General features: G+C 25.3%; 1 protein-coding gene across 2 annotated transcripts in view; it reads left to right on the forward strand.

Moving 5' to 3' along the window:
- The window catches only part of LOC112593026 (sortilin-related receptor-like), a 22,062-nt gene extending 8,665 nt beyond the window's left edge, over positions 1–13,397 (forward strand). Inside the window, exons 6-33 of one of the 2 annotated variants that reach the window (XM_025337242.1) lie at positions 1,024–1,225; positions 1,293–1,758; positions 1,912–2,107; positions 2,213–2,416; positions 2,479–2,650; positions 2,736–2,974; positions 3,029–3,254; positions 3,339–3,491; positions 3,573–3,759; positions 4,099–4,205; positions 5,467–5,593; positions 5,778–5,930; positions 6,651–6,787; positions 6,870–7,022; positions 7,099–7,300; positions 7,398–7,625; positions 7,688–7,839; positions 8,053–8,335; positions 8,399–8,628; positions 11,083–11,344; positions 11,411–11,509; positions 11,580–11,744; positions 11,811–12,067; positions 12,135–12,409; positions 12,472–12,671; positions 12,739–12,948; positions 13,082–13,099; positions 13,205–13,397. In XM_025337242.1, coding sequence (XP_025193027.1) covers positions 1,024–1,225; positions 1,293–1,758; positions 1,912–2,107; positions 2,213–2,416; positions 2,479–2,650; positions 2,736–2,974; positions 3,029–3,254; positions 3,339–3,491; positions 3,573–3,759; positions 4,099–4,205; positions 5,467–5,593; positions 5,778–5,930; positions 6,651–6,787; positions 6,870–7,022; positions 7,099–7,300; positions 7,398–7,625; positions 7,688–7,839; positions 8,053–8,335; positions 8,399–8,628; positions 11,083–11,344; positions 11,411–11,509; positions 11,580–11,744; positions 11,811–12,067; positions 12,135–12,409; positions 12,472–12,671; positions 12,739–12,948; positions 13,082–13,099; positions 13,205–13,260 — 5,359 coding nt within the window. In that variant the 3' untranslated portion in view covers positions 13,261–13,397. The remainder of the gene's footprint in view (positions 1–1,023; positions 1,226–1,292; positions 1,759–1,911; positions 2,108–2,212; positions 2,417–2,478; positions 2,651–2,735; positions 2,975–3,028; positions 3,255–3,338; positions 3,492–3,572; positions 3,760–4,098; positions 4,206–5,466; positions 5,594–5,777; positions 5,931–6,650; positions 6,788–6,869; positions 7,023–7,098; positions 7,301–7,397; positions 7,626–7,687; positions 7,840–8,052; positions 8,336–8,398; positions 8,629–11,082; positions 11,345–11,410; positions 11,510–11,579; positions 11,745–11,810; positions 12,068–12,134; positions 12,410–12,471; positions 12,672–12,738; positions 12,949–13,081; positions 13,100–13,204) is intronic. The other variant, XM_025337243.1, reaches the window with a different exon arrangement.
- The last annotated feature ends 372 nt before the right edge of the window (positions 13,398–13,769 follow it).

Below are 13,769 nucleotides of genomic sequence, written 5' to 3' on the forward strand. Positions count from 1 at the left end.
GTTATATTTGATAAACATTTAAAAACAAAAATGATATTATAAACCTATGGCTGACTTCTATATTTTATAGATCTAAACGTCTGTATATTAAACACGACAGGTAAGGCAAAAAAAAAACAATAATTTTACTGCAGACCGACGTGAACATTTGCTTAATTTATGAATACAGTAGAACCTCGATTATCCGGGGTAATGATGGGGAGAGGGTCACACGGATAAATGAAAATCACGGTTAATCGAGACTTTTTATAATAATGAAATTTTTTATTTAATTATAATTGGAAATACCTAGGTACAATTTTATAATAATGAAATTTTAAAAATTTTGATTCAATTGTAATTAGAAATATACATAAGAAGACGTATACATACAATAATGTTATACATACGTCCTACATCCATAATATTGTATACCTACTACAAGTTATTAGGGCTTAAAATATGAAGTTATCGTCAAAAATGTCATTAATACGATTGTCGATATCGAGTATTATGTTTAAAAATGTTCGGAAGAATGGGCACGGTTAATCGCAAACACGGATAATCGAGTCACGGATAATCGAGGTTCTACTGTATTTTAAACTTTTATTGTTCTATGTTTTTGGCTATAGTTAATGTTGGTAAAAATAAGTTAAAATTAAACTTTGTTAATTTTAATATTTTAAGTACTAGACTAATTTCAAACTTAAATGTAAGAATATTATAGTTTTTAATTATCTTTATTTATTCAATATTTTAATATTCAAGCAAGATTTAAGTATGTAAAATATCACAATTTAAAAACAACAACTGACACTTAAAATAAATATGTTCTTATCTTTAAGTTTAATATAATAGTTTAATTTACTCGAATATTAAAAACATAAATGGAACTTCTTGATAAAAATTTGTTGTGGTAATATGTTATTAAAACAAAATCAAAATTTGTGGGTATTATTTAAAATTATATTTACTCAATAGTTAATTTTAATTTCAATACTTAAGAGATAATGTCTCTTAGAATTAATTAATATTATGTTTTAGTGATTTGTGGGCTGAACCATTTGCAGATATACACAAAGTTAAAGGCCTTCAAGGAATCTATATTGTTTCACAGATTTCTGCTTCAATGCCGACAGGAAGTGTGGATATAGGTCCAGAGCATATTGTGACTCTTATCAGTTTTAATTGGGGTTTTGATTGGCGATTGTTAAATGTCACACGATCTTTTTCTCATTGTGAAAAGGTTATATTTATTTGATATATCATTTAATATTTCATAATTTTGTATTGAATTTTTTCGTGTATTACAGTCGGACAATTGTTCTTTACATCTTACTCAAATGTTTGCTCACGTGTATCCTGTCACTAGAACTCATACGTTTATTTTATCATCAAAGTCTGCACCTGGAATTATTATGGCTACTGGAGTAGTTGGTAAATCATTAAAGGGCAATCCAGGAGTTTTTGTCAGTAGAGATGCTGGACTCACGTGGCGACAAGTATTAAAAGATATGCATTTTTATAACATTGGTGATCATGGAGGCATTTTGATTGCTGTCCGGTACTACAAAGGTGAAAAAGAAGAAACCAGTCAAATTCTGTATTCAACTGATGAAGGAGAAACATGGCTTGAGAAAAATTTCACTAACAGTCAAATAAAAGTTTATGAGTTGATGACTGAACCTGGGGAAAATACTACTGTTTTTACTATGTTTGGCTCAGTTATGGAAAAACATGAGTGGTTAATAGTTAAAATTGATTTAAAGAATGCATTTTGTAAGTATTATATTAGTATTATTAATTAATATATATTTTAGTTCTACTATTGTACAGTTATAAAACAATAAAATAAATATTATATTTGTTAGTTGTGATTAAATAACTACTGCCTAATATTATTTGTTTTTTAAAACCAAATTAATTTTATAGCTTATAACTGTACTAAAAAGGATTACAAATTTTGGTCACCTACCACTTCAAAAGATCATTTAAAGACATCTTGTGTTCTTGGTCAAACACAAATATTTCAAAGAAGAGCGCCTAAAGCAAATTGTTACAATGGAATGAATTATGATCGACCAATTCAGACCATGACATGTGATTGTGATATTGAAGATTATACATGGTAAATATAATTTTTTATTAAGTGTTCAATTGTTCAATAATTTGTGAGTAATGTGCTTTAAAAAATACTATCATTGTGATTGAAATATTTATATTTATTTTTTAGTGATCATGGATTTACATGGTTTTCAAATTCTAAACAATGTATTAGGAATAAAACAAGTAGCTTTGATCCTTATTTAATTCCATTGTCTTGTAAACCTGGTTTAATGTATAACCGTACAAAAGGTTATCGTTTAATACCTGGAGATATGTGTAAAAATGGACGTTCATTAGAATTCATGCCTCAAGAAGTTCCGTGTCCATTTGAGTATGTATGATTATTTAAATATTTAAAATAATTTATTTAAAACACCGATTTTATTTTTTTAGAGAAAAGTCAGAATTTATTTTAGTTGCACAAAAAGAGCGTATTCTTAGGTTGAGTGGTAATTTATCATATGAAGTATTACCTGTGCGTAAACTTGAAAATGTCATTGCCGTAGAGTTTGATGTGGAAAGTAATTGTGTTTTTTGGGCTGATATTGTTACTGATACTATTGGGGTATAATAAATTATTCATTATTTGTATTATTACATAATTTTTTTTTCAATTGTTATATATGTTTAATTTTTTTTATTTTCTTTAGCGACAATGTTTATCTGATGGTAAACAAGGACCAGAAATTTTGGTGAATTCTGGTCTTAGTAGTGTCGAGGGAATGGCATATGATTGGATATCTAAGCACCTTTATTTTGTTGATGGTGCATTGTCTAAAATAGAAGTTATACGTACTAATACTAAAATTCCTGGACACATGCGCAAGACTATATTAGGTCCTACTCATCTAAAGAAACCTCGAGGGTTAGCAGTTCACCCTAGACTCGGGTATGTATACTATTAATTTCATAATAACATATAATTTATAAAAAATGTTTTTAGTTATTTGTTTTGGACTGATTGGGCTGTTGGTGAAGCTAAAGTAGCAAGAGCTAATTTAGATGGATCTGATGTGAAGACATTAATTAGTAATGATTCTATTGAATGGCCAAATGGACTAGCTGTTGATTATATAGCTGAACGATTATATTGGGCAGATGCACGACATGATTACATAGCTTCTTGCGATTTACATGGAAACAACATAAAAAAAGTTATAAAAAATGACGTGAGCATTGAAATTAATTAATTAATCTGTTAAATTGTTGAAAATGAAACTTGAATTCAATGCATTATATATTTTTAATTTTAGGAAAAAGTTTCTCATCCATTTGCTGTAGCTATTCTCAAAGATTGGATCTATTGGGATGATTGGAAACAAAATTCTATATTCATGTCAGATAAAGATCATGGAGCTAAAATACAAACAGTTGCTTCACATTTGCCAGGATTAATGGATTTAAAAGTATGATTATATAAGATCATATATATGTGTATACATTACCTAACATGTTATATTAAATTTTATTTATTTGAACACGTTTAGGTATTTTCACATATGTCACAAATTGATACAAATGCATGTTCAAATAATAACAAATGCTCTCATTTTTGTTTTGGTTTACCAAATCAAATGTTTTCTTGTCAATGTCCAGATAATATGAGTAAATCTGATAATAGTTGTCTTTGTCCTGGTCTTAAGGAACCATTTTCCAATGGAACTTGTCCATCAGGTAAATCAATTGTTTTAGTTTTTATTTTTAATAAATATTTTTATGTATGTTTATTAATACTATTAATTGTTTTCAACTTGATTTATTGATATTTTTTTTTTATAACTATTGCCAATTACTTGTATGATATATTTTTTCTTCATTTTTTACTATAATATATTCATATTTTTATTATTGTAGATATTGAATAGTTAGGTAAGTCTTAAATAAATATTTAGTAAAATTATTATATAAAAATGTTACTATGAAAATCTTTCCATTATTGGCAATTAGTAAGATTAATACTGATTTATTTGCTAAGTTTAATAATAAAATTAACATTTATATTTTTTTTAATAGCTGGTCAAACTTGTTCAGTTGATTATTTCCAATGTGCTAATAGTAACTGTGTGCCTAAATATTGGCAATGTGATGGGGATAATGATTGTGGAGATAATTCAGATGAAGTAAGATTCTTCTTTATAACTAATTTAAAATTATTTTACTTCTACTCAAATTATAATAAGTATCCATCGTAAAGCGAGTGTCAAACATTTAAAATAAAAAAAATAAAAACTTAATAACTTTAAAACCATAGTAATATTAATAATTTATTATTTTTTGAAAGATTGATAATTTTATTTAAAATGTTTTTTTTCACTGTTAAAAAATTATTGTTTTAGAATGTTAAAACTATTTAATATCAATTTTAATTAAATAGTATTATTTTGTGTTATCTATCAGCCATTATAGAACTATACTTAAAAAAAAAATAATATATTTTTACTTTTTTTGATTGTATAATTTCTACTCTAAAATGACAACATACATTTTTTATTTCATGTTTTAAAGCAGAATATTCAGATTATTTTGATCTATAAAAATCAAATTTCAGACAAATAGTTTATTAGTTATAACTTATAAATATGGATGAATTGAGAGGTGGTCCAACATGTGTATTAGTTTTGTACCTTTTTCATTTTACTTATTTAATCTTTAATTACTTATAAGTTATAACTCATTAACTGCCTATTTAAAATTCAATTTATTTTCATTGTTTATAAAAATTGTATTTGATGTACTAAAAAAAAATATTTTGCTTCGAAATTAAGAATAAAAAATACATTCTGTTGTTAAAAAAATGTTAATAATAAAAAAAAGTATAAAAATAAATTTAACAGCTTAAAAAATTATGTAATAACATATTTTCAAAAACATTGATAGTTTTTTTAAATAATGAGTGTTTTAAGTTAAATAAATTACTTACTGTAGCAAGATTCCATCGATATTATTAAGATTAATAAGTGTTTAGTTATAAAATTTAAAAAAAATATGGCGCCACAAATATATTATTCTGTCACAAATTCATCTTTTAAAAACATTAAAAATGATGAAATAAGGATCCACAAATTTTTCAGGCCATATTTTTAAATATACTTGTTTACTTATTTTTTAATACTATACTTTTTTTTCTTATACACTTATAAATTAAGTAAATAATTAAAATAATTAAATTTATACTAATTTAATAATAATTACGATAAATAATGTATATATATTATGTGATAATAGTGAATAGGTAAACTACAAGTATAAATACCACTTTTTGATTAAAATATAGGTAGTAAATTTGATTATTTCTATTTATTATTTTTTTCTGTAGATATATTTACTTATCTATATATTATATTTATTTTAGTTATTAATACAAACTTAACTAATGTTTAGGTCAAGTGTACTAAAGTTTCATGTGGTCCAAACTCATTCCAATGTGATAATGGAAAGTGTATTCCATCATATTGGACCTGTGATTTTGATCCTGATTGTGAGGATAGTTCAGACGAAATAAATTGCAGTAAATATGTTTTTGTATTTTTTAAATTTAATTAAAATAGTTAATTTTTTTTTTCTTATTATGATAGTCTTAGTTTTAAATCTCAAAACAACCTTTCAAATATACAACTTTAATTATTCAAACATTTTGTATTAAATCTAATGAGTTTATTCAATTTAAAAACTACTTTATTTAAAATTTTCAGAATATTCAAATTGTTCGGTTGGACAATTTCGGTGTAAAAATGGTCGATGCATTTCAACGCATTGGCGTTGTGATTTAGAAGATGATTGTCATGATGGGTCAGATGAGGTTGACTGTTTAAACATTTCCAACAATTCTTCATCAACTTGTCCACGTTAGTATATACTATATTATATATTATAATTACATTTTGGATTTGTATTTTCTAAAATTGGCTTAAAATAAAACATTAATGGATTAAAAAACCTTAAAATTTGGACCTAATAAACACTTATTTTTTTTAATAAGTATTAACAACTGAAAATTGAGTTTTGTTAAAGTGTAATAAATAATTAGGAAAAAAAAAAATTTAGTTTATTTAGCTTTAAACTGTCTTTTTTTTTAGAGATTATTTAGTTTTACGGAATAAATTAGTTAGTGAACAATAATAATTTATATAAACAAGTAACTACTATAAACAATTTATTTGATACATTTTGTTGTTTTTGACCTACATTTGTATTTACTTTCTTTGGTTAAACAAATAATGAAGAAATAACACAACAAAACTAATTATATAAAAATATACCACTAACTTACAAATATAAACATCTTTACAAAAGAATATTTGTTAAAGATATATTATTCAAGAATTTGTAAACAGAAAATCATTATTAGACATTTTTAATAAAATAAAAATAAAAATTGAGACTAAAAATGTCTACTAGTCTTAATCTTATAATGAACCTATTAATATGAACTATAGATTTTTTACATCAAACTGAATACTCTAAAAAAACATGAAAATTCATACAAATTCTGATTGATTATAATCAAATAATTTTAAATGGAAAATAATAAATATTAAAATATAATGTATTTTTTTAACATGTAGCAAGTAGTTTCCATTGTCCTGGTACTGCAAATACTTGCATTCCAGTCAAATGGCAATGTGACGGTGAAAAAGATTGTCCTGAAGGTAAAGATGAACTTAATTGTGATATACCAACTTGTGAGTCTTGGCAATTTGAGGTTTGTATTAATTACTAGTATTCAATACTTAATATTATGTTTATTTTAGTTTTTAACATTTTTACATTTTGTTTAATTTAAGTGCGCCAACAAGAAATGTATATTTGCATCTTGGAAATGTGATGGAGATGATGACTGTAATGATGGATTAAAGAGTGATGAAGTTAATTGTACATCTACAAATAGGACTTACCCTGTTGAACCAACTACTCCATCTTTACCATTCATCACTAATGTTAGTATCAATATTTTAACTAAGTATTTTGTGTTTATATTTCTAAGTTATTGTTATTTTATTTTTGATTGTTTAGGGAACATGTAGTGAATGGTTATTCCGCTGTAGTAATGGAAAATGTATTCCTTATTGGTGGAAATGTGATAATGTAATGGATTGTGAAGATGGTTCAGATGAAGAACAATGTGGAACTTTAACTCCTACTATTTCTAAAACAAACATGTCGATTGTAACTCCTAAAAATATGTGCCCTCAACATTATTTCCAGTGTAACTCTGGTTTGTTTGTTGATATATATATTTTTTTTACTTTTAAATATTTTACAAGTACTAATACAATATTCATTTAACATATAAATGATTATTTTTGACATAGGTTTATGCATTGAAGACTCATGGGTATGCGATGAAATTTTTGATTGCGATCAGGGTGAAGACGAAACTAACTGTAAAAACAATAATTTTGTGGGTCGTTGTAAAAATAATAGCAGAGAATTTAAATGCCGGATATCTGGGTCATGTATTAGTATTGAAAAAGTTTGTGATGGTACCCCACAATGTCCAGATGCTAGTGATGAAATGTTTTGTACCAACAATAACCAAAGTAATAGTGCTATCAATAATAAAAATATATCTATTTCCTAAAAAAAATTTTTAATTATTTAGCTCCTGGAACACCTAGTTGTGGAGTGGGTCTATTCCCGTGTGATGGCAGTAGATGTATACCAGCATCAAAACGATGTAATCGCCATAAAGATTGTTATGATGGCACTGATGAAGATTATTGTGATACAATAAACGATACCTTCAGTATACAAGTGGGTATCAATATTTAACTAATTAGTTATATTCTATTTAGTCACAATTTTTAATGTTAATGTTTATCTTCTTTTATTTTTATTATCCATACATTTTATTTCTATATTTGTATTTAAGGTTATTCTCTATTGTGTTTTGTTATCTTTTTTTTATTGTTTATTTCATATTGAATTTGTATTAACTTATTAACAATTTCTACATTTTTTTTGCAGGTGGCTTTAATGTTTATTGATGAACACGAAACAACTTCAAATACTCTGTCTTTGTATTGGGCAGCACCAAGAAATTTGAGTTTGGAATATTTACCTTCTATCAGTGAATCACGTATGCCAGAAACATCAGTTAATAAAACATGGGTGTCTTTGACTAATTATAAGTTTACATCACTCAAGCCATATACTACATACAATATGACTATATATGTCCGTCAAAAAGATGTACCTAACATTATCTACCCACCTGCCTTTTTCATACTGGCATCAACTGCTGAAGGCGGTATGTTTAAATTAATAACTTTAAGTACGATTTAAAAATGTAATTTTTAATTAAATTTTATAGTTCCAAGTGCTCCTTTGAATGTAATAGTTAAACAAGTAAATGCGGAAGAAGTCTTAGTCACTTGGACTAGACCAGAAAATCCAGCTGGTCGTATTTTGTCTTACAATGTTTATGTTGAGCCACCTCACCCAGCTATGGTTTTGTCTGTTGAAGCTGATTATAATAATATCACACAATCTTACCCTGTTCGATCATCATTATACCGTAGAAAAATTGAATATAGTTTTTGGGTATGTTTTGTTTTTGATTAAAGAGAATTGTAGCAATCACATTTCATATGATAAAAATCTTAAAAATGTTAATCATTTTTTAAAACTATTTCTTTAAATAATGCTACTTATGCATGGCGTATCTTATAAACGTACAACATAGTAAATATTTTATTCATAATAATTAATTTTACTCTGTAATTTTAAAATTAGAGTAAATATACATACTATTAAATTAAATTTTAAGGTAAGATAAGTATCTAAGGCATCTCAGACGCATTTATTGATATTTTAATTTTAATGCAAGTCAATATGATTATTTTAAAAATAATAGAGTAAAATAGATTATTGTCAATATTTAATTTTCTATGTTGAACATCATTTGTACATTAAACAAAAAACTTGCCAGTGTAGTGTCCTTTTAATTATTTTATTTTTTATTTTTAGAAAGGAGATCATACTGTTATGTGGCTAAAAGTCAAAATATTAATTTTATATATACTTTTTGAGTTATGCATAATAAATCTTTAAAAACTTCACTTTTAATAGTGACTTTATATAAGTCACTTTCTAGTTTATTACTTTAAAATACTTAAATATAGTAGATAAAAGACTAATTTTGCTTATTTTTTTTCAATAAATCAAAGCAATTCTATTAAAAATATTATTTATCTAATAAAATGTCACTCTAATAACTGGTATATTAATAAAATATTTAATTTATAGTTTTAACCACTTATCACATTGATCTCTTCTTGCTAAAAAATACATGGATAAATTCATTAATAAATTTCTTCAGAAAATAACTACATGTTTTGAAATTTTTTCATATGAAATTAGTTCTCTGTTATTCCTTATAATGTAGTTATTATAACAACGTTATTCTCAGATATGTTGTTTCAGTTGTAAAAACTTACTATACTGGGTAATTCTTTTATGAGCATTTATTATTTCAAAATCTATTAACATTTTTGTAAATATTTTTATCATAATTTTTCAGTTGAAACAATAATTTTCAAAAAAAAAAAAAAAAATAATAAAAATATGTTTTATTGTTAATTTTTTTTGATTCACAACATACATTTTAAAGTATATTTTGAAGCAGAACATTTTGTTGAGTATTAAGATTTATAAAAGTCTAAATTTGGATGAGTAGCTTATATGTCGTAACTCTTAAGTATTTATAGTGTTGATGTGCAAAAAATAGATTCCTGTATTACTTTATTCCACCATTCTAGACTTTAAATAAATATTACATATGAACTACTCGTTTGAATTAAGATTTTTTATGTATCAAAAAATATTTTGCTTTAGAATTTAAATTTAGTAATGTATGTGATCATTCAAAAAAAAAATAACTATAAAAATATTAAAAAAAGTTTTATTTCACTCAAAAATCATACAAAAAAAAAAAATATATAATATATATTAAAAAAAAGTAAACAGATTATGAAAAAATGAGTATTTTTTTATAAAACAATTACTCTGTATAACAAATTTAGAACAGTGAATTGTATTGGCCATTATGTGGTTTCATTCATCTGACTAAAGTCTTCTTCTTATTAAAATTAATTTAGTTTTAAAATTTAGGTTAACTTAACCTTAAAGGTATATATATACATATATATATATATATATATTTATAACTGTTCATTGGTTTTAGATAGAAATTTAATTTTTAAATGTGTTATGGGTATAAATTAAAATATAATTAAAAAATACTCATAACTCACTTGAAATTTAATACAGTGTATTATTGATTATCCACAGAATAGGTTGGTTTACTGGTGTGGTATCCACAAATAAGCAAATTCTGAGGATAATCTGCTAAATTAAAAATTTAATAAAAATTCAATAATTATATTATTAAAAAATTAAATCTTGTTATTTTATATTTTTTTTAAAGCAAATTAAATAAAAATGCCGGCTTTGTACTAAAAAAATACTTTAAAAATATTAAAATTAAAATCAAGTAACTAATGAAAAGTAATATTTAATTACATGTATCTTTTGCATCTCAGACAACAGTAGATATATAGTGGTGTTATTGTTTGGTGAAGGAGACATGGGTGTATTGGTCAATCTATTCAAATCGAAAGTATGATAATTTTGGGGTATTGTATGTGTGCTAGGCCAAACTAACGATAAAATTGCATTAACGTACTACCTGCATTATTAGGTTATCAGTTATTGCAACCTCTAATTAGACCGATTCATGGATTATGTAATGTGGATTAAAGAAACATTATTTTTTTTTTGTATATATAATAGATTTGCAGAAGACCATGGGCAATTGAGAATATACTGTATACTATAAACAACTGAAATATGTCAATTTACTTTTATATTATAACTAACAATAAAAAACTGGTTCTACTAAACATAAATTTAATATGTTGTATGTTTTTAAGACTGAAACAACATATGTAGGTTTGGTGTTCTCTTTAATATTATTAACTTAAATATTGAATTTAGGTTACTGCCAAGCTATCAGAGTTTGAATCTGAACGTTCTGCTGTAAAAAGGTTCCATTTCGACGAGGATTCTCTAGTAGATGTTGATTTAAAATTAAACATAACTGCAAGAACAGAAAATAGTATCACTATATCTTGGGAAAGTGTTGAACATGCAGATGGTTTTAGTATTGTTTCTTCAGCACCAGTTAAAGAAGGGCCATATCCCAATTCTATTCAATCATTTAATGTATCTAACAACAACAATCCATTAAAATTTACAAGTTAGTAGTATTCAATTTTACAAAAAAATACATTTTTTTTATAAATTTTATTATATAAATTTTCAGTTACTAAATTGTCACCTGGTGTTACATATACAATAAATGTAATACCATACAATATGCGATATGTTGGTATGAAATATACAATTGTAACAAAAACTGACGGTAAGAATATTGAAACAGCTTGTTTCTTAACCATATTTAAACAATTTTTTTTATTTTATTATTTATTTAGGTCAACCATTACCATCTGTGACAAATATAACTGGCTCTTTGGTCAATATAAAAGATAAGAAAGAGTCAACAATTAGAGTACAATGGAATGCACCCAAACAGTATGGAAGAACTAAATGGATCTATGGGGTTTATTATGGTACAAATGTTAATGACCTCCTAAATGGTATGATAATCCAGAAGCTCTATGATATTTATTTAAAAAATAACATAAATACAAATTTTTTTTTAGGTCCAAAATATAATACTTCAGCAACTATAGCCATTCTAGTCAATATTGAATCTTGCTCATCACTTATGATTGATGTTGGTGTCATTGGTCCCATTGGTATTGGACCATTGTCTAAGAGACCGTTTAATATTATAACTCCATTTGATCCAACTGTTCCACCTAAAGATATAAAAATTGAACAAATTGAACACTCAAGTCAGCCAATGATTCTTATAAGTTGGAAAGCATCTTGTCACCCAGTTCAACAGTCTTACAAAGTAAGAAACTATAAAATTATATTTATTTCAATTAAATTTATAATATCATACAATTTTGTTTTTCTAGGTAAGTATTTTGGAATCCAACAAAAATAAAAATTTTGATGTTATTGTTCCAAATGTATCTGACACCGAAGCTTCATTGCATTTTTCTGTTAACTACGGTGGAAATTACTATATTCGTATTTCAACCTCGACACCAAATGCTGTCCCATCATCATTGATTAATTATCGTGCCCCAGAATTGCCTTCTCCACACCAAGTTAAAGTATTTAGCATGCCGGATGGTCATTATGAAATATATTGGCATAAACCTAATGTAACTTTTCTACTTAAGTCATCGTGAGTACATAAATATACATTGATTTAAGAATAATTTAATATAAACATACTTAATGTTCTAGGATGATTCATTATTTGGTGCATATGTCTGAAGGCAGTGAATTGAATGTCACAACTGCCAAGACTTATCAAGCTGAAGATAGTCCATTTATTATCATTGATCCTCCAACAAGTAACAAATTATCTGTGGCTGTTCAACTAGCAACAAATGAAGGTTATGTATCTAAAATGTCCGAAGTATTCTCATTTATACCTCAAAATGGTTAGTACAATATTCAAAATAAATTTCAAATTTATAAATAATCAAATTAATGTTATTATTATTTCAGTTGATAATGTATCTTCAGAAGTAGTCGTTGTTGGTGTCAATACCGGGTGGATGTCTATGATTTTGGTATTATTAGTTATAGGATTATCTGCAGGTTTAACATATTTTGTTATTCGACATCGGAACTTGCAAAATAGCTTTGTGCAATTTGCCAATAGTCGATATGATACACGGTCGGGATCAGCTACTTTTACTGGAGTTGATAGTCTTGGTTAGTAGTTTATTTTTATATTTTTCTATTACTTATCAATTTAAATTTTTTAATTATGTGGTTATAATAGTCTTAAAAATTTTTAATTCATAATTTTTTAATTGAATTTGGTTATTTGTTCATGCTCTCAAAGGTTTAGGAGTATTTAAAGGTATTTAATTTAACAAAAAAAAATTCTATATAGTTTTGTGTATAAAATCATTTAATAGCTTAAATTTATTTTATTGTTTTATTGAATACATTATTAACTTTTCAGATGATGAGCCAGCAGTTCAAGGCTTTTCAGATGACGAGCCACTAGTCATTACTTAACAATTATCAACTGATCGTTCCGTCATCTGTGATAAAGCGTAACCATTTATCTCAATCCAAGTGACATATTATTTATATTTATTAGAATTTAACATAAAAGTCTACTTCTTCATAATATTATTTACTCTTAATTTTAATGTTGTAACTGTTTATTTTTTACTTTAAAATATGTTATTTTATCCCTTATTTTATACTTTTAATTTAATTTAATTTTTCTTAAATGTTTGCCTTTAGTTTAATTGTATCATTTGTGAGTAAACATATACAATTATATCCTATTGCCAAAATAGTTGCGAACCATCTCAAAAAGTGGTACCGAAATAGAATAATAAATTGTAGAATGAAATATAAAATATCCACCCATTTATCTTAAATATTTTGTACTACAAGAAATTGCAACTCCTACACTTGTTAAAACCATTATTCTATTGAATTCCTCTACTATTTAGTTTCTATTATGAGTAGTACTGGACTATGAGTGGACTATGTGTTTTGTTCACTGGGTAGTG

Source organism: Melanaphis sacchari, unplaced genomic scaffold (assembly GCF_002803265.2).
Source record: "Melanaphis sacchari strain LSU unplaced genomic scaffold, SCAv2.0 Contig19_pilon_pilon, whole genome shotgun sequence".
Classification (NCBI taxonomy): Eukaryota; Metazoa; Arthropoda; class Insecta; order Hemiptera; family Aphididae; genus Melanaphis; species Melanaphis sacchari.